Raw genomic sequence first — 24,911 nt, forward strand, 5'->3', positions numbered from 1 at the left:
ACTGCCCCCCAAAATACAGGCAACATCAAGCCCAGGGATTTGGAAATCAAGGCCTGCAGTGCTGCTGATGACCTGCAGATGGCAGAGGAGAGTTGTTCCGTTTAACTAGGGCCTGCAGTGACTCCCACTGGTGGGCGCCAGTATTGGATAACCAGACCAACACTGGCTCCAGTGAGGGCTGGTCACCGAACAACCAGGTGCTTCTGTGGATGTTTCACCGATCAAGGGACTGCTGCAGATGATGGAATCTGGAGCAAAAATACCAAACTTACTTTGGGCAAAAAAAAATCCTGGGGAACTCAGCAGCATCGATAGGAGAAACAGAAAGAGGATGGTGGATGTTTCAGGAAATGAATGGCGGGTGATTCAGCTGGACCCCTTCATCGAGTCAAAACAGCAGAGGAGGGAGAGAGAAAGAGAGAGAGAGTGAGAGAGAGAGGGGGAGAGAGAGAGAGAGAGAGAGAGAGGGGGGGGGGGGAGAGAGAGAGAGAGAGAGAGAGAGAATGGAACTACTAACAAATGCCCAGAGACTGAGGGAACAGGGTGGACCACAGACTCTGAAAGGCACAGAGAAAGATAAATGCAGGTAGGGAGAGAGAGAGAGAGAGAGGGAGAAAACAAAACAAAAGAGAGAGAAAGATAGGACATAAAGGCAAGCCAGTAACGTTGGTTAGGCATCTTTAACATTGCTATATAAAGAACACTCTTTGACCTACTGAATTTCTCCAGCATTGGGTTTTTATATGGGACATTGAGTGAATGAATGAAGTTTGTCATCTCACACACAAGGACAATGTAATAGATGCAATGAAAGGTTGACTTGTGCAGCCAATCATTCATGCAAGATACAACTCTTCACAAGGCAGAAGAAAAATAATGTATAAAGAATGATAAAAAAATAAGCAAAAAGATAGATAGATGGACAGACAGATAGAGATAGGTAAATAGGGTAGATTGGTCAATAGGTCAATAGGATAGGTCTATAGATAGGTCTATAGGTCAATAGGATAGGTCTATAGGATAGATCAATAGGTCAATAGGATAGATCAATAGGATAGATCAATAGGATAGATGGACAGACAGAGATAAGTCAATAGGGTAGATAGGTCAATAGGTCAATAGGATAGATCAATAGGATAGGTCAATAGATCAATAGGATAGATGGACAGACAGATAGAGATAGGTCAATAGATAGATATAGATAGATTAATAGAAGGATAGGTAGAAAGATATAGACAAAGAGATATATGGATAGATCAGTCAATAGATAGAGATTTAGAGAGAAAGATAGATGATAGATAGATAGAGATGGATAGATAGAGAGATAAATAGATAGAGATAAAAAGATAGAGATAAAAAGATAGAGATATAGATGAAGAGATAGATATAGATAGAGAGAGAGATCAATAGATAGGGAGATAGAAAGGTCGATAGGTTGACAGAGATATAGAGAAAGATAATTTAATTTTTAAAATTTTTAATTAGGCATACAGCACAGTAACAGGTCATTTTGGCCCATGAGTTTGTGCTGCCCGATTTACACCCAATTAACCTACACCCCGCTACATTTTGATCAGTGGGAGGAAACCAGAGCTCCCGGCGAAACCCACGCAGACATGGGGAGAATGTGAGAACTCCTTACAGACAGCGCGGAATTCGAACCCCAGTCCCGAATGCTGGCGCTATAAAGGCGTCACGCTAACCGCTACATCAACTGTGCCTTAGAGTTAGATAGATGGAAAAGTAGACAAATAGATGGATGGATGGGTAACTAAATAATGAGTCAGACAGATAAATTGACAGACAGAGATGTGAAGGCATAAATAGTCAGAGCTGGTTATCCTGAAAAGAAAACTGGGCTGAATCACGTGAGATCGTGATGCCGGCTCAGACCACGATGTTCATATCCTGTGAATAGATAATAAACAACGCTGGACATCCACATCCAGCAGGAGTGTGGGGACCTGGGTGAGAGGGACAGAAGAGAAACACTGAGTGTACGATGGGCTCCATCTGTCACTGGCAACCCCTGGTCAGCTATCCCACAGGTGAAGGGGAAGTTTCTTGGGAATGAATGGTGCAGCTCGTACCACAGGTTGGTCATACCTCAGATTTCTTGAGCTTGATCCGGATCTTGACAGGTTCGGAGAGGTTATTGATTGATATGTTACCCACGCTGCTCGCCACCACAAAACTCTGCAGCCTGAATCGTTGCTGGCCCTGTGGGAAGAAAACAACACCCAGTTAAATGGGCAGAGTGGTGCAGGGTATTAGGGTCCATCTGTAGGGTGACCCAGGCCATGTTGATGAAAGTTGTGAGAGAACAGGGAACCACTAACGCATGTCCAGCGATTGAGGGAACATCGGGAGGAATGAGGGATGAGGAACGCGGAGAGACACAGAGAAAGAGTGAGACAGGCTGAGAGAGGGAGAGAGAGAGAGCAAGTGAGGGAGAGGGGAAGAAGAGAGAGGCGAGGCAGAGGGAGGGAAGGGGGAAGGGGAAATGCAACCACAGAGAGAGAGAGGAGAGAGCTTTTTAACTGAACGTGGGAAACCGGCTGACCTGTTTGTATTAACAGGTGTCTGTCGTTTTCCATCCCACCCCACCTCCACCTTTTCTCTCTCAATCTCTCCCCCACTTTTTCACATTTTCTCTATCTCATTCTCTCTCACTATTTCTCTGTCATCTCACTCTTCTTTCTGTTTCAGTCTTTCTCTCTCTCATCGCTCTTTCTCTCTCCTTCCTCTCTTCCTATGCATTCCCTCTCATTGACTTCCCCCCTACCCTTTTTTCTTTCATTCTCCTTCTCTCTTTACCTTCCTCCTCCTCTCTCTCACCCCTCCCTCACAGATGATCATCAATGACGGGGTGGCTGTAATTGAGCCATGAGCTGCTACCTGCTCAATCCTTCAGCTCATGGTAAAGGAGCACAGCCCTGGTTACCAACACTGATTTTACTGTGTTAACCAGAGACCACATACTGACCCTACTTACTGTGTTCATCGCCCTGTCATCAGGCAAACAGAACCTCAGAAGGACACCTCATAACATTGTTACTGTAAAACATGTTTAGAACATTCATAGAACACTACAGCACAGAAAGCAGGCCATTTGGCCCTTCTAGTCTGTGTCAACCATTATTCTGCTAACCTTGTGACCTGCATCCATTCCAGAACCCTCCAGAACTCTTCCATCCATATATCTATCCAAAAGAGATGGGGGAAGATCTTAAATGTTTTTTTTTTTCCCAATCAGTATTCAGTCAGAAAATTGGCACAGAGTTGTGGGAAGTAAAGAAAACAAGCAGTGAGGTCATGGAACCTGTATAGATTAAAGAGGAGGAAGTACTTGCCATCTTAAAGCAAATAAGGGTGGACAAATCCCCAAGACCTGACAAGATATTTCCTCAAGCCTTGAGGGAGGCTCGTGTAGAAATTGCAAGGGCAGAAATATTTAAAATGTGATAAGGTGTTGGAGGATTGGAGGGTAACTCATGTAATCCTGTTGTTTAAAATAGGCTTCAAAAGTAACCTTGGAAATTATAGGCCAGTGAGCCTAACATCAGTAGTTGGTAAATGATTTGAAAGTGTTCTAAGAGATGGGATATGCAATTATTTGGATAGTTAAAAACTGATTAGGGATGGTCAACATGGCTTTGGGCGTGGCAGGTCATGTTTAACCTATCTTATAGGGTTTTGGAGGAGGTTACCAGGAAAATTGATGAAGAAAAAGCTGTGGACGTTGTCTCCATTGACTTTATTAAGGCCCTTGACAAGGTCCTATATGGGAGTTTAGACAGGAAAGTTCAGACGCTAAGTATGCATGGTGAAGTAATGAACTGGATTTGACAATGGCTGGATGGGAGAAGCCAGAGAGAAGTGGTGATGATTACTTCTCAAACTGGAGGCCTGTGACTAGTGGACTAGTGCAGGGACCATTGTTGTTTATCATCCATATCAATGATCTGGATGATAATGTGGTAAATTGGATCAGCAAGTTTGCAGATGACACTAAGATCAGAGGTGTTGTGGACAGCGAAGAAGGTTTTCAAAGCTTGCAGAGGGACCTGGACCAAAGTAAAATCATTAGCTGAACTGAAAGCAGGCTGTGGTGCAATTCTCACCATTCAGAAATGTGACCAAACTCCGTGTTAAATTCTAACTCAGTATTAAAGGTGGGCACTTGGAAGAGATTTTAGCTCAACAGATTCCTGCTTCTTCTGCATAACCAAAGGATCTTCTGTTCCTTCCTTCATTCTGGTTGCCTTCCTTGTAGTATGACTGCGTGTGGAAATCCCAGCCACAGCCTCTCCAGCAATGACTGAAAGATGCTGGCCGGGGTTTTCCCCAGTCCATAATGTATTAAATTTTCCCAGTACATCAAGTTGTATAGGTTCTTGTATCTCAAAAGATGCAGTTTGCAGCGCCACCTCTACAGTTGACAAATGCCTTTGAGTAACTCTTTGTTCTAAAGGCTGTTTGGCGCCCTCTTTAGGGGGTCTACCGATGTAACATAGAGCTCTACATCCGAACACCGTACCTCTCTCCTGGGATCCATTTCACGCTGAGTCCCGGTGTCTTTCCTGTAGGTAGGCTCCAAAACTTGAACTTTTGGAAAATGTAGTTTTTTGATGATCTGTTGTCGTTTTTTTTTGCTCTTTTCCACCAATTGTACCATCATAAGTTAAATTAACAGCACTGAAATTATCTAAACTTTTAAAGAATTTTAACGGGCATTTCTAGACAAAACAATAAGATAGAGTCAGGAGAGAACTGGAAGGCACGTCTGATCCTTACGCCAAGTCCATAGATTTCGTTGTAGATGTGTTTTTATTATTTGGATATCTGAATTTTAACGTAATGATTGGGGATATTTAAATGTGGTATTGGAGCTTTTATTGGATAATTATTCAAGAGTAAAAGGGAAAAATGGTGGAAGAGTACTAAAATTGAATTGTCTAATGCTTAATGAGGTTTGAATTTTGTTTTAAGATGGTGGTTTATGTGACTAATATGATGATAGATGTGAAGTTAGTTGATATTTGGTGAAGGTTTATCTCTATAGAGAAAGTTTTTTTTTCATCTTTATTTTTTCATGCTACAATTTTTTTTTAAAGAATTGATTATTGTTTAAGAATTTTTGATAGATAATGTTACTAACTTTACTAATTTTTTATATTAAGTTTGAGTTAAATATATGTTTCATCTTAACTCCGTTTGTTAAACATATGCATTTAAGTTTGATTTAAATATGTTTTTTAAGTCTGATATCTTAGTATTAATTACTTTTCTTTTTGTTAGTATTTTAATCGGTTATGTTTTTGTTTTTTTTTTGTAAGTGGGTTTTTCTTTTTCTCACATATATTAACTTTATTAATTCTTCACTCTTTATTTTGAGGGGGGAAGGGGGGATGGACTAATTTGAGTTGGGTTATTAATGTGTAATAATTATTGGGGAGGGTATAGTTTATTTAGATTACTAATACTGTATTGTAATTTTATTATTTTATTCTTAATTTTTTTTAATGTAATCCTATATATTATTCATGTTATAAAATCTTAAATAAAGTTTAAAAAAAAAGGTAGGCACAATTTTAACATTTATGAATAATTTGGACAACTACATGGATGGAAGAGGAATGGAGGGCTATGGGCTGGGTGCAGGTCAGTGGGGCTAGGCAAAAAGATATGGTTTGGCATAGACTCGAAGGGCTGAAAGGGTTGATTTTCTGTGCTGTAGTGTTCTAACAGTTCTAAGGGAGGGAGGTTGCCGTGGGTGATGCCCTGTCCCGGCGTGACATTGACACCTTACGTACAACTCCTGCCATCGATTTCACCGCCATGGCCCGTGGACAGCACACCGATCCCGATCTCATCCGGTATCACCAGATCAACTCTGGTCTCAAGATGGGACCCTGGATGAATCATGTGAAATGTTAGTCTACGATTTTTCCACAGGAAGCCCAAGGCCTTTTGTACAGGCAGCTATGAGGCGGGAGATTTTTGAGTCTCTTCATAATCTATAGCTTCCTGGTGGAAGAGCATAAATTATACTAGTTATGGAACACTTTACCTGGTCTGGTGCTAAACGGGATGTTGGATTATGGGCAAGGACCTGCTTGGTGGGGCAATGCTCTAAAGTCTCCAGACACACAAAATCCATTGTTGTTCCAGATTCCCATTTCCAGCATGTGCACCTAGAACTGGTAAGCCTGCTTCCACCATCTTGGGGATATATTTATCTGCTCGTGTGAAGACCAGACTACCAGGTGACAGGAGGCCATTCCTATCACTGACAGCTCTGCGGAGACGGTCACCAGCACTTTCGTGGGTGGTTGGATTCCATCTTTCAATGTTCCAGTCACCATTACAGTGGATCGAGGTCCCAGTTCGAGTCGGCGTTGTTCTGAGCTCTCACTGATTTTCTGGGCACCACCGTATGCACACTACGGCTTCCCATCTGCAGGCCAATGGCCTCGATTAACGTTTCCATCGGCAATTGAAGGCAGCATTAACAGCAGGTGGTGATGTGTCTAGGTGGAGCGAACATTTGCCCACAGTTCTCCTCGGAGTGGGTACTGCTGTTCAACGGCAGAGCTAATCCATAGCTCTATGTTAACCTTGCCAGACAAGCCTATGATCTGGCTGGTTATGTAGATCATCTTCAGAAAGACATGAGATTACTCCAACCTACTCCTATGCAGCAGGCATCACCTGCAGTGTATGTGCTAATTGATTTACCACGCTGTACTCAACTGTTCCTCTGCCACAATGCCGTTCGCAAACCTCTTCAGCCTATTTACGATGGGCCTTTTCAGGTCTTACGACACCACCTGAAGACTTTTGCAATCGACAGGAATGGGAAAGCTGACACGGTTTCCATCGACAGGCTGAAGCCGGCATACAAAGTTAGACCCAGAGGACCAGTGGCACCCTCACCAGTTGGAACATGCATCACCTGTCTTTCACTGTCATGCGAGGTCGTGATGGACTGTGTTAGGTCTGCTTTGTTCATGAATGAGTGAGACAAACACCAGACTAAGTCGAAATCAGGGTTCTTTGTTCTTTATTACCGGATTGTAACACTTGCAACTAACCATGTTAGTCGGAGAATGCATTCTGCCGTTATCAGCAAAATGGTGATTTTTTATACCCTTGGATACGTGCTTAGAACATCATCATATCATTACTTGTCCAATGACTAAAACTGTTGCTTTCCTTTCCCTGCTAGCTTCCTGCCTCTCAATCCATCAATGTCTCTCTTATCTTGTAAGTACAAGGATGCATTCACATCTTGTTACAGCCCTGTACAGGGTAACTCCTTACACATTCCCATCTCATGATGTTTTACCTTACAACTGTCAGCCCTCTGGACCATTATATAGCAGGACGGTTTCAATCAGTTGCCTCCTTGCATGGCCCAAAGGCTGAGTTGAGGGGGGGAGCGGTGGGGGCAGTTGCCAGAGGAGGAGAGGGATTACGTCAATATTACTCATGTGGTGATCAGAAGGGTTTGGCTGTGGTGCAATTTGGGAAGTTTTGTTGTGTCTAGTGCTATAAAAGTAAATGGACTTCATGGTGTGCTGGAAGAAATGAGTGAGTGTATTCTTTATTTGTTTGTAAGCTGTGGTAAATCAGTGCTGCAACAAGGGCACATCAGCAAATGGGCGGAGGGGGGATGTCTCTGTGAATGGAGGGAAAGGGGTAGACAGCTGGAGGAAAGGAGACAGAGGGACAGACAACAGAGGGAGAATGGAAAGTGTCTTGCAGAAACAGGAGAAGTCGATGTTAGTGTCACCTGGATGGAGAGCGCCCAGATGGAAAATCAGGTACTGGTCCTCCAATTTATGGGTTGTTTTGGTTTGGATGGACACATCAGCATGGGAGTGGGGTGTGAAATTGAAGTGGTTGGCCCCGTCGCTGCTGCGGGCAGAGCAGAGATGTTCAGCAAAGCGATCTCCCAGTCTGCCTCCAGAGGTAGAGGCAGAAACCTCAGGGCAAAATTGTCACTCTGGGGAATGGATAGCTGAAGGAAATGACTGCGACCCTTGCCAGGGTGGGGAAGCGGGGAGAGAGAGAGTGGTGGGAGTTTCCTCTGCAATGGAGAAAGTCAGCAGGTCACCCAGGAAGTGGAAGGCAGTCAATGTTTCGGGCCTGAGTGCTTTGTCAAGAATCTGGGGGGGAAACAGGTTGATGCCTGAACAAGAAGGTGGCAGGAGGGAGGGAGGGGAAGGGAGCATCGGCTAAGAGGTAAGTAGGTGGGGGGAGAATATAAGAAGCTGAGAAATGATGGGGGAGAGGGCAGAGAGCTAAGAAGGGCACCTGTCCATGGGGAAATGGAAGGGAAAGGGGGTGGAGAGCTCGAGGAAAGGAGACGGAGGGAATGGGAAAGAGAGAAACATGAAGGAGCGGGTTAAAACTGGAGAAGTTGATGTCAATGCTGTCTGGTTGGAAAATAGCGAGACGGAATATGAGGTGTTATTTGGGGGTCCCTCTTCCTGTTTTCCCTCTCCCATGTGGGTAGGGTTGGGACATGATGTCCCCTGTCTGAGGAGGGAGTGGCTGACAGTGGGAGGAAATGATTACCCTCTCCCGAGTGACATTTGAGAGGGTCAGTCCCAGTTCCACCAAGCCCACCGCCAAAGAAGAGGGGAACCAGCCCTCGATGGACGCAGGTGGCACTCGCCTGAAAGAGTCCCGTCCGCTTGAAGAAGGCAAACTGGATCCTTGACACAGCACTCATCTCCTCCTCCGACAGCCGTTCCAACAAACTGGGAGACAGCTCGATATCAGCCAGGGTGTCCTCCGGTGGTTTCCCGTCCAGAGAAACCTGCGGGACAGAAGGTGAGGAGCGTCAGGTGCGCCATGTCAACAGAGAGCACGGGTGCAGGCAGTGCCCGACTTCAGAGCAGCCACAATGACGGCCTCATCTCTGGAAAACAACTGACACTCAATGATTCCCTCTTCTCCGCCCTTCCATCTGCCAGTACGAGCTTCATGTTCAAGTTCAAGCTGATCATCCTCTGACTACATATACAACCCGACGAAATAGGGTCTCCCTAGACTACAGTGCGGGCACCCACAGCCATAATAATCACACATCAGCAGACAAAATTAGGAGGGGGACAGACAGAGTAAATGTAGGTAGACTTTTTCCACTGAGGGTGGGTGAGATACAAACCAGAGGACGTGGGTTAAGGGTGAAAGGGGAAAGGTTTAGGACAAGGGTGGGCCACATTTTTTTAAAAACTCACATTCCACCTTAAGTGATTCCCTCTGCCATCGGTCCTCTGTGATTGGTAAGGGATTGTTTAAGGTGGTGTGTGAGTAGAAAGGGAAGGTTGAGAATCACTGCTCTAGACCCAATTGTTACTGAAATATTTTGTTCGAGAAAAATTGTCATTACCCCATTTCCTTTGGAGTTCTGAACCCATGCACATAACGAGTCAATGAGGGACGATTAAAACAGTGGATTTCAAACTTTTCCTTTCCACCCACATACCATCTTAAACAATCCCTTACTAATCACACAGCACTTATGGCATAGGGAATCACTTAAGGTGGAATGTAAGTTTTTAAAAAAATGTTGCCCACCCTTGGTTTAGGGCAACTTCTTCACACAAGAGAGTGGTGGAAGTGTGGAACGAGCTGCCAATTGAAGTGGTGAAAGCAGACTCAATTTCGACATTTAAGAAAAATTTGGACAGGTACATGGATGGGAGGGGTATGGAGGGATAGGGCCTGGGTTCAGGTCAGTGGGACAAGGCAGAATAATAGTTTGGCACAGACTAGGTGGGTCGAAGAGTCATTTTAGTGTTGTAATGTCCTATGGTCCTACGTTCCATATTCTACGGTTTGATATATATATTTATTTTCTACAATTTATTTAGATATTTTGGGATGATTTACATAGTTCCAAGATACCATTCATCCATCTCACAGCCTGCAGGAAGAAGCTATTTCTGGGTCTGGTGTCCTGATTTTGATACTCCTGTACCTCCTTCCTAATGGCAGTGGGTCAAAGATACTGTGCTGGATCCCGTTTCCTCCACTCCACATTCGCCATTTGAATTCTGGCAAGATGAATGATTTTTGTCATAGGAAACAGTATATAATACTTATACAGATTGTAGACTATTGGGGAATTGAGGGTTCTAGGGAACAGGCAGTTAAGTGAACGCTAAGATCATCTTATTAAATGATGAAGCAGGATTGGCAGCCAACTATTGCCCCAAGGATTATCCAACGTGTCAGACAGGAAACTGCTCCGAACAAAGATTAATCCATGTGCTTGCTTCTGGGGGCTAATAAATTAAAATTTTTAAATTTAGACTTACAACATGGTGACAGACCCTTTCAGCTCATAAGCCCATGCCACCCAATTATACCCTATTGATCTACAATCCCTGCTACGTTTCAAATGGTAGGAGAAAACCAGAGCCCTCAGGGAAAACCCACACAGACATGGGAAGACCCTACAAACTCCTTACAGATTGTGCGAGATTCAAACTCAATCCTGATTGCTGGCGTTGCACTCATCGCTACCCTAACCCCTGCCGCCCTCATCTGACCAGGAAGGTCGAAAGTCATTTCCCCACGTCAATCAATGTTAGATCCCCACAAGTGAGGGCACACCTGACGATTGGCTTTTTTGAGCACCTTGCCTCATTTGGTCGCACCTGAGCCGGCTCCTCCAACCGGATGTGGAGCAGCTCTCTCTCTTCTTTCCCTGAGAGTGAATCCCAGCTCCACCCCAGGTTGTGAGCCGTGCGTGACACTGGAAGAGTCAATTGTAAGGTGTGAGCCAGTACAGGGTGGGGGAGGTGGGGCTTGTGTGGTGCCTCACTCATTATCCGTGTGATTACACTCTGTAGTTAATCCGGGAGCAAGTGAGCGAGGGGTGGTGGACACTATTTAGCTGTGAAAACTCCAATTAGTAGTGACCAGTTGGGAGTAGCGAGTATCAGCTGTTTAACTGCATCCGATGTGCATGAACTGTGTGTAGTTTCTTTGTGTGTGTGAGGGTGATCCCTGTTGTGGTTTCCCCCCCCCCCACACCCACGTGTGAACAGAGATCCTTGTCTGTGATTGAACTCATCACTTCTTGGTCAAGATCCAGAAATGCTGGAGGAACTCAGCCAGTCTTGCAGCATCCAAAGATATATTACGGTGGTTTCGGGCCTGAGCCCTTTCTCAAGGTGTAAGAGAAAAGAGACATGCACCTGAATTAAAGGCTGGGAAAAGAAAGGGAAGGGGGAGGAGTACAAACCAAGAAACATTTCTCGTACCATACGACCTTTTCTCCTCATCACACTGACTCCTGCCCCACTCCCAGCATCTCACCTCCAGACTGGACTCTTTGCCTTGGCCAACGCTGAACGAGGTGCCGTTGAAGGTCTGAGAATCGACAGCCAAGATCCCGATGGCCAGGTTGGGTTTGTTGATGTTCACGGACGGCCCGCTGAAGATCATTTTGGCCATCAGTGCATCTATTGTCTTCAGAGCCCTGTGATGAAGGTGAAGGGAGGGAGACTGTGAGCAGGTGCAAGGTTGCATGTTGAGCCCAGCAGGAATTAGATGTGACATCTGTACTCTGGACTAATTATAACAATGTGGAGAGTGGAATTAGGCCATTCAGCCCATTGATTCTGCCTGCAATTCCATAATAGCTGATTTATTAGCTTTTCAAACCTATTCTCCTATAATAGACAAACATGGTGCTAGCCCATTGGTTCTCCACCTTTTTCTTTCCACTAACATACCACTTTAAGTAATCCCTGTGCCATCGGTGCTCTGTGATTAGTAAAGGATTGCTTAAGGTGGGATGTGAGTGGGAAAGGAAGGTTGAGAACCACTGCTCGAGACCTAATTGTTACTGAAATATTTTGCTGGAGAAAAATTCTCATTGGCCCATTTCCTTTGGAGTTCTGAAACCCTGCACATAACGAGTCAATGAGGGACGATTAAAACAGTGGTTTTCAAACATTTTCTTTCCACTCACATCCCACCTTAAGCAATCCCTTACTAATCACAGAGCACCGATAGCACAGGGATTACTTAAAGTGGGATATGAATGGAAAGAAAAAAATTGAGAACCACTGTGTAATATGAATTTTAGAGATGGGCATAATTAAGGCAATTTTACATTTTTAACAATTTTATTTACAACACAGTAGAAGATGATTCCAGCCCATGAAATGCGTGCCACCAATTATACCCAATTAATCTACAACCCCCTCTATGTTGGAGGGTGGGAGGAAACTGGAGCACTCGGTGGGGGGGGGGGGGGGGACCCACACAGCCATGGGAAGAACGTACCAACTCCTTACAGACAGCGCTGGGTTTGAACCCCAGGTCACTGTAAGAGTGCCGTAAGAGTGTGGCGCCATTCGCTAAGCCAAGCCTGACATTTGGGCAGGTACATTTCTAGGAAAGGTTTGGTGGGATATGGGATGGATGCAGGCAGACGAGATGAGCTCACACGGACATTCTAGCCACCGCGAGCTAGTTCACCCTGTTTCTCCGCTGCAGAACAGAGTCCATGAATAAAATAGGTTTGATGAAGGATTAGTCTGGGTGGGTGTTGGATGATTGGTGAAGGAAAACCGTCTTTCGGAGAGGCTCAATGGGTCGAGCGCCATCCGCGGGAGGAAAAGAACAATTGGCTTTTTCGGTCGGAACCTTTTCACCTGCTGAATTCCTTGGGCAGATTGATTTTTGCTCCAGATTCCAGCATCCAAAATCATGAGATGAATGGATCGGGTGAATGCAGAGAGTCTTTTGCCCAGAGTAGAGAAATCAATAAGCAGAGGACACAGATTTAACGTGAGTGTGGTTTGAGGGAGCAGAGTGAGGGCGGGGTGGGGGGGGGGGAATTTAACAGGGACCTGAGGGGGTAACATTTTTAACACAGAGAGCCGTGGGTGTACGGAATGGGCTGTGGGAGGAGATGGCTGAGGCAGGTACTATTGCAATGTTTAAGAAAATTTAAATTAGATTTAAATTTAGATTTACAGCACGGTTACAGGCCATTTCGACACACGAGCTCGTGCCACCCAATTTACATCCATTGAACCTACAACCCTATACGCTGAACGGTGGGGGAGAAATCCAGAGCCCCCGGGGAAAACCCAAGCAGATGCGGGGAGGAAGTTCAAACTCCTTACAGACAGCACGGGATCCGAACCCCAGTCCCGATCGTTGGTGCTGTAAAGATGTGGCGCTTAACACTATGCCAACCTTGCTGCCAAAACATTTGGATGGATACATGGGTAGGATGGTTTTAGAGAGGTATGGTCCAAACACAGGCAGGTGCGACTAGTGTGGGTGGGACATTTTGGGTAAGTTGGACCAAAGAGCCTCTTTCCACACTGTACAACTATCTGAAGTCTCTCGTGTATCTGATGGGCCATCAGGCCTGTTTCTTGGCTGTTCAACTACATAACACTACGAGAGACTAACTGCTCAGGCTTGCAACCCCTTTGTGCCCAATACCCTGGCCTGCTCTCGATGGTGGAAGGACTGACGGCTCCATCTTGGAAGAGGGACACTCACAGGTTGGACGATGAAGCGAGCACGGTGTCCGAACCAGAGAGGATGTTGGACATAACAGTGATCATGGTGGTGGCCAAGGTCGAGTTGATTACATTTTCTGTTACCACCTCCTGCAGCTTCACCACCAGCTTGTCCACCAATTCCGGGGTGAGGTTGTCGCGGCTAAGGTCCAGGAGATGATTGACCTTTTTGACGGTGCTCTCTGCAACGGCAAAGTTGGTTATTCAGAGCAGGTTGCCAAGCAAGACCAGGATGGGATGGGGGTCATGGCAAGGTCAGGATCCTTGGTGATCTGCTGGACATTGGAAAACCAAAGGACCCATCAATGTACCTAGTCCACCCTGTTCCCGTAGCGTTCATAGAAAACCATGTCATAATTTTCCACAACCCTTGAAAAAAATTGGCAAAATGTGTTGTTTCTTTTGCTTTTTGTGTTTTTTTTCCCCCCTCACATGAATTTTGCAAGGGTTAATTTTTATTCCATGTCTAACAGGTTCTTCTGGTCGATGCAAAATTACTATTATCCCTCGTCCCACTGAACTGTACCCCAACCATATCCCTCCAATCCATGAACCTGCCCAAATTCTTCTTAAAAATTAAAATTGAGCCCGCATACACCACTTCAGCTGGGATCTCATTCCACGCTCCCACCACTCACCATGTGACAACGTTCCCCCTAATGTCCTCCCAGAAATTTTTCCCTTTCACCCTCATCCCTTGTCCTCTGGTTTGTATCTCATTTACCCTCAGTGGAAAAAACCCATCTACACTAACTCTATCTACACCCCTCAGAGGTTTAAATACCTCGATGAAATCTCCCTCATTCACCTACGTTCCAGGGAATAAAGTCCATTCTGTTTAACCTTTCCCTGTAGCTAAGGTCCTGAAGTCCAGGCAATATCCTTCTTTGCACTCTTTCCTGTCGTCAGGTGACAAAAACAGAACATAATACTGCAACTTTACGATTATATCTAACTCCTGTACTCATTACTGATTTATGAAGTCCAATATGAAAAAGCTTTCTTTACCATCCTACCACCTGTGATGCCACCTTCAGGGAATTATTTATCTGTGTTCCAAGATACCTCAGTGCCCTACCATTCACCGTGTATGTCCTTTCTTGGTTTGTCATGTTTCGGTTTTGATCTGTGAACTCCATCGGGGTGAATTTCCAATCTCCAATCTGCCTTGAGGTGTGTTGTCACACCCACCTCCTCCTGATCAATACGATCAATCCAGGTGTGTCCACATCAACTCAATCTATACCCTCCCTTTGCCTTAGGAAAGCAGTCAATGTATTGAAAGACTCACCCCACCCCAGCCAGACTCTCTTCATCCATTCCCCCATCCGGAACAATTCACGAATTTCAAGATCACACACCACCATATTCAAGGGCAGTTTCTCTTCCGCTGTTATCAGACTCCTGAATGAGCCTCACACCAGTAAAATTACGTTGCGTTCATTCCGAACCATCTCACCTGTAGCTCTCCACTTTGTTACAGTGGTTTACTTACACTGGAGAAACTCAGCAGGTCGAACAGTGTGTTTTCTACAGTATGGCAAAGATAAAGATAGATAACTAACATTTCAGGCTTGAGCCCATCAAGGTATGAAAAAATATAAGCAATGTAGTACTGGGTATGAGATGTCTACTGTTTGGCTTGCCAAACAACTTTTACCATTGCACCTTGGTACATGTGACAATAAAGTTAAACTGATTCTTGCTGTTATTAAAAGTATAGAGGTCGGATGTGCAGGTGAGAAGCCTACACGGGCTGCGAGCTGCCGTCGACCTGAGGTCAAATGGATCACACCAGGCTGCTGGAGACTGGCCCCTGAGAAGCAGGTATCCGAACAAGGATCTGAGAGGTTGCTGTGGGCAAGGAGGGCTCCCAAGGGCCCTGGGCGCTGAAAGCTTCCTCATCATGTCGGAGGTTTGGATCTGGGCTCGGGTTGAACTGGAGTCTTTTGAGGCTGCGGGAACGCTGGAAGCAAATCCATGGGCACACGGTGACGCTGAGAGGACACTTTTTTGCTCCTCTTTCTCTGACCATAAGGGTCGCCAGGCAATGTTCATGCCAGATGGTGGACTACAGGCAATTTCAAGGGACATTAAATTACTGTCTTGTACAATAGCATCAGATATAAAGTGTGCAATTAATATTGGATGTTGCACCAAGTGGCACACTCGTTAAAGTATCATAGAATGTCAATTGGATGCTGTTCTAGAAAGTTCCTCAGCGAGGCGCACTTGGTGGAGCTGCTGCCTCTCACCACCAGGTTAATTGCTCCTGTGGTTCAGGTGAAGGGTAGAATCTGAGGGGAGTTGATGGGAATATGGGGCAAATACAGAAAAGTGGGATGGGGGGGTTGATGGGCTGAATGGCTTGCTTTGTTCTCTAAGGCTTTTTCCCAGGCTGAACTGCAAGGTTCACAGAACCGTGTAACTGGCCTTCCCCAAGTAAAGTTCATGTCGGTGTCAGCAGACACGATTTTGTGGATCTAGCAGATGACACTAAGATTGGAGACGTTGTGGACGGCGAAGAAGGTTTTCAAAGCTTGCAGAGGGATCTGGACCAGCTGGAAAAATAGTGATGACAAATGGCCGATGGAATTTAATGCAGACAAGTGGGAGGTGTTGCATTTTGGAAGGACAAACTTCCTTGGTGAATGGTCGGGCACTGAGAAGTGCGGTAGAACAGAGGGATCTGGGAACAGAGATACATAATTCCATGAAAGTGGCGTCACAGGTGGATAGGGTCGTAAAGAGAGCTTTTGGAATATTCGCCTTCATAAATCAAAGTATTTAGTACAGAAGTTGGGATGTTATGGTAAAGTTGTATAAGACATTGATGAGGCCAAATTTGGAGCATTGTATGCAGTTTTGGTCATCAACCTACAAGAAAGATATCAATAGAAAGAGTGAAATAGATAGAAAGAGTGCAAAACAGGTTTACTAGGATGTTACCTGGATGTCAGGAACTGAGTTATATGATAGGACTTTATTCCCTTGAGCATAGAAGAATGAGGGGAGATTTGATCAAGGTATTTAAAATTATGAGGGGGTAGACAGAGTAGATGTAGATAGGCATTTTCCACTGAGGGCAGGTGAGATACAAACCAGAGGACATGGGTTAAGAGTGAAAGGGGAAAACTTTAGGGGGAACTTCTTCACACAGAGTGTTGGGAGTGTGGAACGAGCTGCCAGCTGAAGTGGCGAATGAGGGCTCTAATTTTAACAATGAAGAAGAATTTAGACAGGTACATGGATGGGAGAAGTATGGATGGATATGGACGGCTACAGGTCAGTTGGATAGCCAAAAGAATGGTTTGGCACAGACTAGAAGGGCCAAAAAGGCCTGTTTCTATGCTGTAATGTTCATGGTTCTATGGTTTCACCCACCACCATTTGTCCCTCCCACCTAAGCAGACATCCGTGAAAGAGATGGGGCATACATTGCAACCAGCACTCTTCCAGCTACTGGAAAGTGGTGCTGCTCAAAGAATTTATGCTGCAGTGTTGCAAGGTAACAGGCCCAACTGGCCCACATGCCTGCACCGCTCAAATACCCGTAGGCAGGCAAAGCAATCACAACAAACTAGTGAAGAATAATGCCCTCAGGACACTCATATCCTGATGGTAAAGTGCCATGGGTGAGTCCAGCAGGATGTTGTCAATGGGTTCAGTCACTGATGTCTGTGCAAGAGGAAGCCTGCAATGTAGAAAATGCCTGTGCCTGTGCTGTCTGCAGTGAAATTAGATGAAGCCACCTCCTCTGGGGTGACCTCCTTAATCCCAACAAAATGTGGCAGATATTCTGGACTGGAGGGGTGACCGCAACCATGACCCCATTGGGAATATTGGTCAAGGAATCTGTGTGAGGTTGAATCTGAGGTTGTCAGAGGTTACAGATCTCCATCAGGACACAGAATATAGCTGGTGTTGCCCCCTTCAGGAGGTAAGAGGTTAGTAAATGTGAGAGAGCCATTACTGTTCAGAGCAGCGATTTGTGGAATTGAAATGGATGGGATTGAGCTGAATTGACGGGAAGATCACTTGGCTGAGCACCTTCTCTCTGTCTGCACCGATGACAGGGACCTCCCAGTGGCCAACCATTTCAGTTCTGCATCCCATTCCCATGCTCACATATCTGTCCATGGCCTCGTGTGCTATCCCACCAAGACCAGCCACACACTGGAGGAACAACACTTGATTTTCCATCTGGGCACTCTCCAGCCAGATGGCCATTAACATTGACTTCTGTTTTCGGCTAACCTGCTCTCCTTTTTCCTTTCCCCTGTATTCTTTCCCCAGCTCTCCACCCCTTTCCCTCTCTATTTACAGAGCCCATCCCTCTTCCCCCTTCTTGCTACTGTGCCCTCCCTCCCTTCTCCACCTATTTCCTCCTGCCTTTGGAACAATGCTCCTCCCCATTTCTTTCCCTTCTTATTTGGGCTCCTTCAACATTTGTTCTTCTTCTTCTTCTTTGGCTTGGCTTCGCGGATGAAGATTTATGGAGGGGGTAAATGTCCACGTCAGCTGCAGGCTCGTTTGTGGCTGACAAGTCCGATGCGGGACAGGCAGACACGGTTGCAGCGGTTGCAGGGGAAAATTGGTGGGTTGGGGTTGGGTGTTGGGTTTTTCCTCCTTTGCCTTTTGTCAGTGAGGTGGGCTCTGCGGTCTTCTTCAAAGGAGGTTGCTGCCCGCCGAACTGTGAGGCGCCAAGATGCATGGTTTGAGGCGATATCAGCCCACTGGTTCACACCTTGATGAAGGGCTCATACCCAAAATGTTGGTTCTGTATTTTTATCTTTGCTACATAAAGGACACTGTTTAACCTGCTGAGTTTCTCCACGATTGTGTTTATATTTGAGTTGAATTGGACAGGATTGAATTGGCTTTGATTTAATTTAATGGAATGGGATTGAATTGAATGTCGTCTAATGGAGTGGGATTACATTTAATGAGGAGAGGATAAGAATGGAATTGAATGAAGTAGGATTAGGTCAGATTAGATTGGGATGGGACTTAATTGAATTATCTTTATTCTCCCAAACTCATGTCACCTGATGTTCGTCGAATTATAAACTGGATATCTTGAAAGAGCAAATGAGGTGAAATCATAAAACATTGAATTGGTTTATTAATTCATGTATCAAGATATGGTGTTCCGCTTTCCAGGCAAGTCAACTCTTACTGAAATACTTCAGAAAGTGCACAAAGGAAGCAATGCCACACTGGCCGTGAGTTCAAGAAATCACCTTTTGTCAATAATGGGTCCATTCAAGAATCTTCTAACACCCTGTAGAGCTCGTCGAAAGAATCAAAGACTTGTTGATCCAAACCAAGGCTTTTATTAGCAAAAGACAGGAGCTCTTCACAGGTGGACGACCAGTCCGGAATGATCCGACCTGGCTAGGGACACAACCCTTTAAGGCCCAGACAGTAGGCGTGGCTTATCTCTCAGCCAATCACTGTAAGCACAGTCTAGATACAGTAACTATGTACACTATGTACATAGGTGATAGATCTGTACTATCACACACCCTTTCTGGGAAACAGTAGGGATATGAGTTTTACACTGTCCAGATACCAAATTCTGTTTGTGAAGGTGGCCTTTTCAGTAGGCAGGAAGTATACAGTGATCACGTGGAAGACCGACTCCCAACTAAATATTGCACAATGGAATACAGAGTTGTATTCCCCTGGAGAAAATCTCGTACAATTTAAGGAGAATATAGGACGCTGTGGTGAACCACCGCGGCGGCGATTGAGCCTGCGCTCCGGGCAGCGAGCACAACTAAAGGCCAGCAGCCTGCACAACGGCACTGGCCCCAACAAATGAACCAGCGAGTGAACAGCAAGGGCCGCTTAAAGGCCAGAGACCCCAAAATGGTGCTGGCCTTGCTGCACAGCCAACAGGCAGGAACAGCGCATGGGAAAGAAGGGCATGGTTATGCAGGAAAGTACCCACACACGGGAAAACCGCTTTAGTTAGGCACGTGGCGTTGTCAGCCAAGGAGGGGTCTACAGTGGGAACAGTGCAAGTATAAAAGTCGGACCTGAGCCCTAATAAAAGTCAGAGCTTAACCTGACTACACGTGTGTGTGTTTCCTTTGGAGTAGTGAGCGTTGGGGTGGGGAAGCCTTATCTGCAGCATTTAGGAATGCAGATATAGTTACACCCCTTTTAAATAAAAGAAAACCTAAACTCCGCACTAAAAGTGAAATGACTGAGATAAATGAAATTAGTCGGGGTGTAGACGACAAGCTCTGGATTCATCATTTTATATTTGGTTCCTTTAAGGGACGGCGACTCTATTGACTTTTGGTTCTTTACGTTTGTTTAATTCACATCATGTTTTCCTTGTGGTATTAGGGGTATGGCAGAGGAGTGGGCAGGGGAAGAAAATGGTCTCTGAATGTAATGTATCATTGCTGAGAACGATTGCATTGTTTTGGACTCGTAAGTCTGGGAAAATCAAAATTAAAATATTCAACAAAAAGAAGAATCTGATCACACCACTTAATTGGGGGTCAATTGGACAGCACAGACTTGTGGGCTGAAAAGGCCTGTTACCATGCTGTATGTCTAAAAATGTTAATTTAAATTTAAATTTAAATGTAAAGATTAATTTTTAAATTTAAAACCATGAACTAAACATACATGTGTAAATAAATAACAAAATGTAAGCAAGCTGGACAATACAGAGAGAATTTTTTTACAAACACAATCTGGGAATCTGGAGTCACCCAATGCATCTTGCGTCTGAGATTATTCCCGTGGCCGGGATTTTAAAGTACAAAGCACTCATTTTTAAAATTAGGTCACGGTAACAGGCCATTTCGGCCCACAAGTCCGTGCCACCCAATTTACACTCAATTAACCTCCAAACCAGGGTACGTTTCGAATGGTGGGAGGAAACTGGAGCCTCTGGGGACCCAAGCAGACACGGGGACAAGGTACAAACTCCTTGCAGACAGCGCAAGATTTGACCCTTGTCTTGATGGCTGGGGTTTGCGCTGACCAGCACACCGACCGCAACTGTGCCGCTACTCCAACTGTGAACATGTGCATGCTTTTTTAAACTGATGGATCAGGAAGAGGGAGCAGGGTGGGATGGATCCTTTGGAGATTACACTGTGGTTATTTGTCATGTGGCAGAGTTTCACTCCAGAAAACAAGCGTCCAATCAAATGAAAGTCTGGTCTAAAGGTCAAGCATCAATTTTCTCAATGGATCCAGAGGTACTCAGAAATCTGCATCATTATTCCTCTATAGATATTGAATCTATTTTCAATTGCAAATCACCATTCTTTCCTGAGCTGTGCTGAAGGATTTCTACGCCTTTTTTTTTTAACCTGAATTTCTCAAGTCCAGAATCTGCATCCATCAGAAGGATTCAATCAACTGATCTCTGAATGTAGTCCAGGGTAGTGGGGTGAGGGGTGAAAAGGTGCACGGGGCAAAAGGTTTGTTGAATTTAAGACGGGCGCAATTGGACACCAGTTGGGAAGGTGAATCAGCGTGTTTGGAGAGAGGTCTGGGGTGTCAACAGGTGGATCACAGAACTGACAGAAGCCAAGAGCATGCAACTCAGCCGCTTGTCAAGTTGCGCACGTGTCTCATCCGACCCAAGTCACCGAGGTATTGGTTGTCACTCAGTTACAAATTAGGAATCCCACAGTTAAATAATTCTTTGCCTTGCCATCTGAGGATGCTGCAGAAGGATTTAGAGAGATTAGGAGAAGAGGCAGAGAAGCAGAAAATGAAATAAAAAGCTGGAAAGTGAATGGACGTGCACTTTGGTAGAAGAAATAAATGGGCAGTGTGATCGTACAGATTCTATCACCAATGTGTCTATGTAGAGATGGTCGTGTAGGATGACTGATTGGCTGAGAGTGTAGCACCACCTACTGGCAGGTCTTAAAGGATTGCTCCTAGCCAGACCAGGTCATTCTGGACTAGTCGACCTACTTGTGATAAGCTCCAGTCTTTTAGTTAATAAAAGCCTCGGTTTGGATCAACAAATCTTTGGTTCTTTCAACGCACATTACGGGCAGATTATCTTTTTTAAATGGCGAGAAAACTGAAATTAACCAGAAGCAAAGGGAGTCCTCGTGCAGAATACCCTGAAGGTAAATTTGCAGGTTGAGTCGGTGTTGAAGAAGGCACTTATTTCAAGAAATAGAAATAGGGATGTGATGTTGGGGTTTGAAAGAGCATTCTTGAGAACTCACTTGGAGAATTGTAAGTAGTTTTGGGCTCCTCATTTTAAAAAAAGTTACTGACCTGGGTTTAAGCATCTAGAGTATAGGGAGTGATTGGACAGATTAGGTCTTTATTCTTTGGAGCGTAGAAGGTTGAGAGGGGATTTGATAGAAGTATTTAAGATTATGAAAGGGATAGACAGAGTGGATGTGGATAGACTATTTCCGTTAAGAGGAGGAAAGATTAAAACAAGAGGACATGAGTTAAGAATTAAGGGGCAGAGGTTTAGAGGTAACATGAGGGGGAACTTCTTGACTCAGAGAGTGGTAGCCGTGTGGAATGATCTTCCGGGAGAAATAGTGGCGGCGGAGTCAATTGTATTATTTAAGAAAAGGTTGGACAGGTATATGGATGAGAAGAAGATGGAGGGTTATGGGCATTGTGCAGGGAGGTGGGACTAGAAAGGGGTGTTTGGTTCAGTGCGGACTAGAAGGGCCTAATGGCCTGTTTCCGTGCTGTAATTGTTATGTTATGTTATATGTTATGTTACGTTGGAGAAGGTTCAGAGGAGGTTCACTAGGGTGGCTCTGGGAATTAAAGGCTGATCATGTGAAGGATATTTGACAGCCTGTACTCATTGGAATTTAGGAAAATGCGGGGGGTGGGGGGTGGGGGATTAAACCATATGGAATGTTGAAAGGCTTGGTCAGAGTAGATGTCGAAAGGTTGTTTCCCATGGTGGGAGAGTTTAGGACAAACGGCAATAGCTTCAGGATTGAAGGGTGTCCGCTTAGAACAGGGATATGGAGGGATACCTTCACAGGGCAATGAACCTGTGGAATATTTTGCCACAGGAGGTTGTGGAGGCCAGGTCATTGGGTGTATTTAAGGCAGGGATTGATAGGTTCTTGACTAGCCAGGGCATCAAATGTCATACGGAGAAAGCCATGCCATGGGTCTGAGTGGGGAAATGGCTCAGCTCATGATTGAATGGGAGGGCAGACTCGATGGTCTGAATAGCCTTTTTCATATCTTCTGGTCTTGTATAGTTTCTAGCCAATATCACACAATTAGTTGCATCTCAGGAACAGGAAATCAGTCCTAACTTAAACCCATTTACATTGATCCCATTTTATTCTAAAAACATTCTCATCAACTCCACCCCTCACCACCCCCCCTGCCCAAATTCAATGAAACATTTACACAATCTGAGAAATTTTCACCTGCCCAACCTACCAACCAGCCTGCCCATTGTTGGAGTGTGGGGGCGTATCTGTGCTGCCCACAAGACTGTCTGTACATTTTAATTTCCTGTCACTGAGAGTTTAGCGCTCCCCCTTCTAAAGCTACGGATGTGGTGGTCCACCACCGGCCTATTGCAGGGGGCAACCTCTGTACTTGCAGGAGTGTAAGGGGACAGGACAACACCTGGCCGGCTGTCAATCAGTCGGCCTAAATGGATCAAGCCCCACCCGATCGGGTGTCAATCAGCCTACGGGATATAAGCCTGCGCCGGTCTCCCGAGGCCTCACTCAGAGTTGCTGCAGCTATAGCCAGCCTAGCTCTGTGGAAGTCTTTGTGGATTAAAGCCTGTTGTTCAGTCTTTACCTTGAGTGTGTCTGATTCTGGCTAACAGCGCATCACAACGGAAATCCGGCTGGAGAGGAAGAATAGCCAGGGACATTACCTGAGCCACTATTGTTTGTACAGTTAATCAAGTCAGGGTTCTTCCAGTGAGACGTGTAGTTCTGAGTGTTCAGGAAACTGTTGGGGCAAGCAAAGAGTTGCACGTGCATGTCAGCAGTTGGTAGAGTGAGAGTTTGCCGTCATATAAGTACAGATGCAATGAAATTCTAATTTGAGGGAAAAAAATTGGCGGAGTTTGCTACCATTGGTGCAGACCAGGAGAGCAGTGACACAGCGCGGCTCCAAATGGTGCTGTGACAGACCAGTCCGCACAACAAAGCGGGCCAAATCGCCAAAAGTACCGAGGGGCACAACACGGCACTGGCCCCCTGTTTCTGCGAAGGATAAGCCAGTGGTGCCCCTTCTTGTCGGGCACCAGGCCAAGTCTCAGTGTCTCAGCAGTGTCCCAACGTTGGCCCAGGGAACAATGAGTGGGCTCCGGAAGTGGGAGGATTCCCTTAGTGCAGTTGTTTTGAATACTCAGACTGCTGTATTTGTGTCAGCTTAGCCCATGTGCTAAACCAAAGGAGCTGGCGGTGTTTTGTAGGTAAAATCCTGCAACCACGGGTCTCTACCCAAGATGGTGGCGCCTGTACTCGGCAGCAGCCGTGAGGGGTTGCAGACTCTGGGGAGCAACGGACTGATGCAGGGCACCAGAATCGGGAAGAAGGACGCCCCCGCCCGCTGTTGAGAGGTGCCTACAGGCCAGTGGCCACGCCAGCAGACCAATGGTTAGGTGGCGGGTGGCTTGCGGTTGGGAGACCCACACAGGCTGCGGATCGCTCCTCATGGCAACCAAGTATTGGAGCTGGGATTCGAGATGGTGCTGAGTTCAAGAAAGCCTTTGGCCACTGAAGGATTTCTGATCCCATCATAGGTTTGGATGTGGAGCTTGGGGTGCCGATGGATCGAACAGGAGTCTGGGCGGCTACAGAGACTGAGGGAGCGCTGGGGGGTGAATCCATGGACACTCAGTGTCTCTGGAGGGGCTTCCTTTTGCTTCTCTTTCTCTCATACTGTAAGGGGCACCGGGCGATGCAAATGGTGGTTCTTTGTCAGCCTTATGGTAGGCAGAGGGCAATCTCACGTAATATTACATGTTACATGAAAATAAAGGAATCTTTAATCTTGGACATACACCAACTACAATAGGATACATTGTAACCATCTTAGACAGTAGGAAGCAATAAAAATACCACACAGAATTGATAAAAGATTAAAAAAATTCCATTATTGTCATGTAACACTACATTGAGAATGTTACATACATGAAATTCTTTAACTTGGTCTCCCGCAAGGAAGATAGAGGGTCACCACTTTGTCCAGCGAGGAACGCACTTGTGACCCCTGGTTTACAAGACCAGTGCTCTAACCATTGATCTATCGGAGCCTCTCTTGTTGATGTTTAAAGCCATGGGTAATTTATTAAAATTGATGTGCATTAGGATACCAGACTGA

The 24,911-nt window shown here is 45.5% G+C and overlaps 1 protein-coding gene across 6 annotated transcripts in view; it reads right to left on the reverse strand.

Moving 5' to 3' along the window:
- Window positions 1-24,911, reverse strand: part of adgrg6 (adhesion G protein-coupled receptor G6) — a 174,685-nt gene that overhangs the window by 39,856 nt on the left and 109,918 nt on the right. For all 6 annotated transcript variants that reach the window (XM_069930713.1, XM_069930716.1, XM_069930712.1 and 3 more), the window contains 5 exons: window positions 23,455-23,531; window positions 13,555-13,756; window positions 11,344-11,506; window positions 8,687-8,830; window positions 2,107-2,220 (listed from right to left, as the gene is read on the reverse strand). In XM_069930713.1, the coding sequence (XP_069786814.1) occupies window positions 2,107-2,220; window positions 8,687-8,830; window positions 11,344-11,506; window positions 13,555-13,756; window positions 23,455-23,531 (700 nt within the window). The remainder of the gene's footprint in view (window positions 1-2,106; window positions 2,221-8,686; window positions 8,831-11,343; window positions 11,507-13,554; window positions 13,757-23,454; window positions 23,532-24,911) is intronic.

This window comes from Narcine bancroftii, chromosome 4 (assembly GCF_036971445.1).
Source record: "Narcine bancroftii isolate sNarBan1 chromosome 4, sNarBan1.hap1, whole genome shotgun sequence".
NCBI lineage: Eukaryota > Metazoa > Chordata > Chondrichthyes > Torpediniformes > Narcinidae > Narcine > Narcine bancroftii.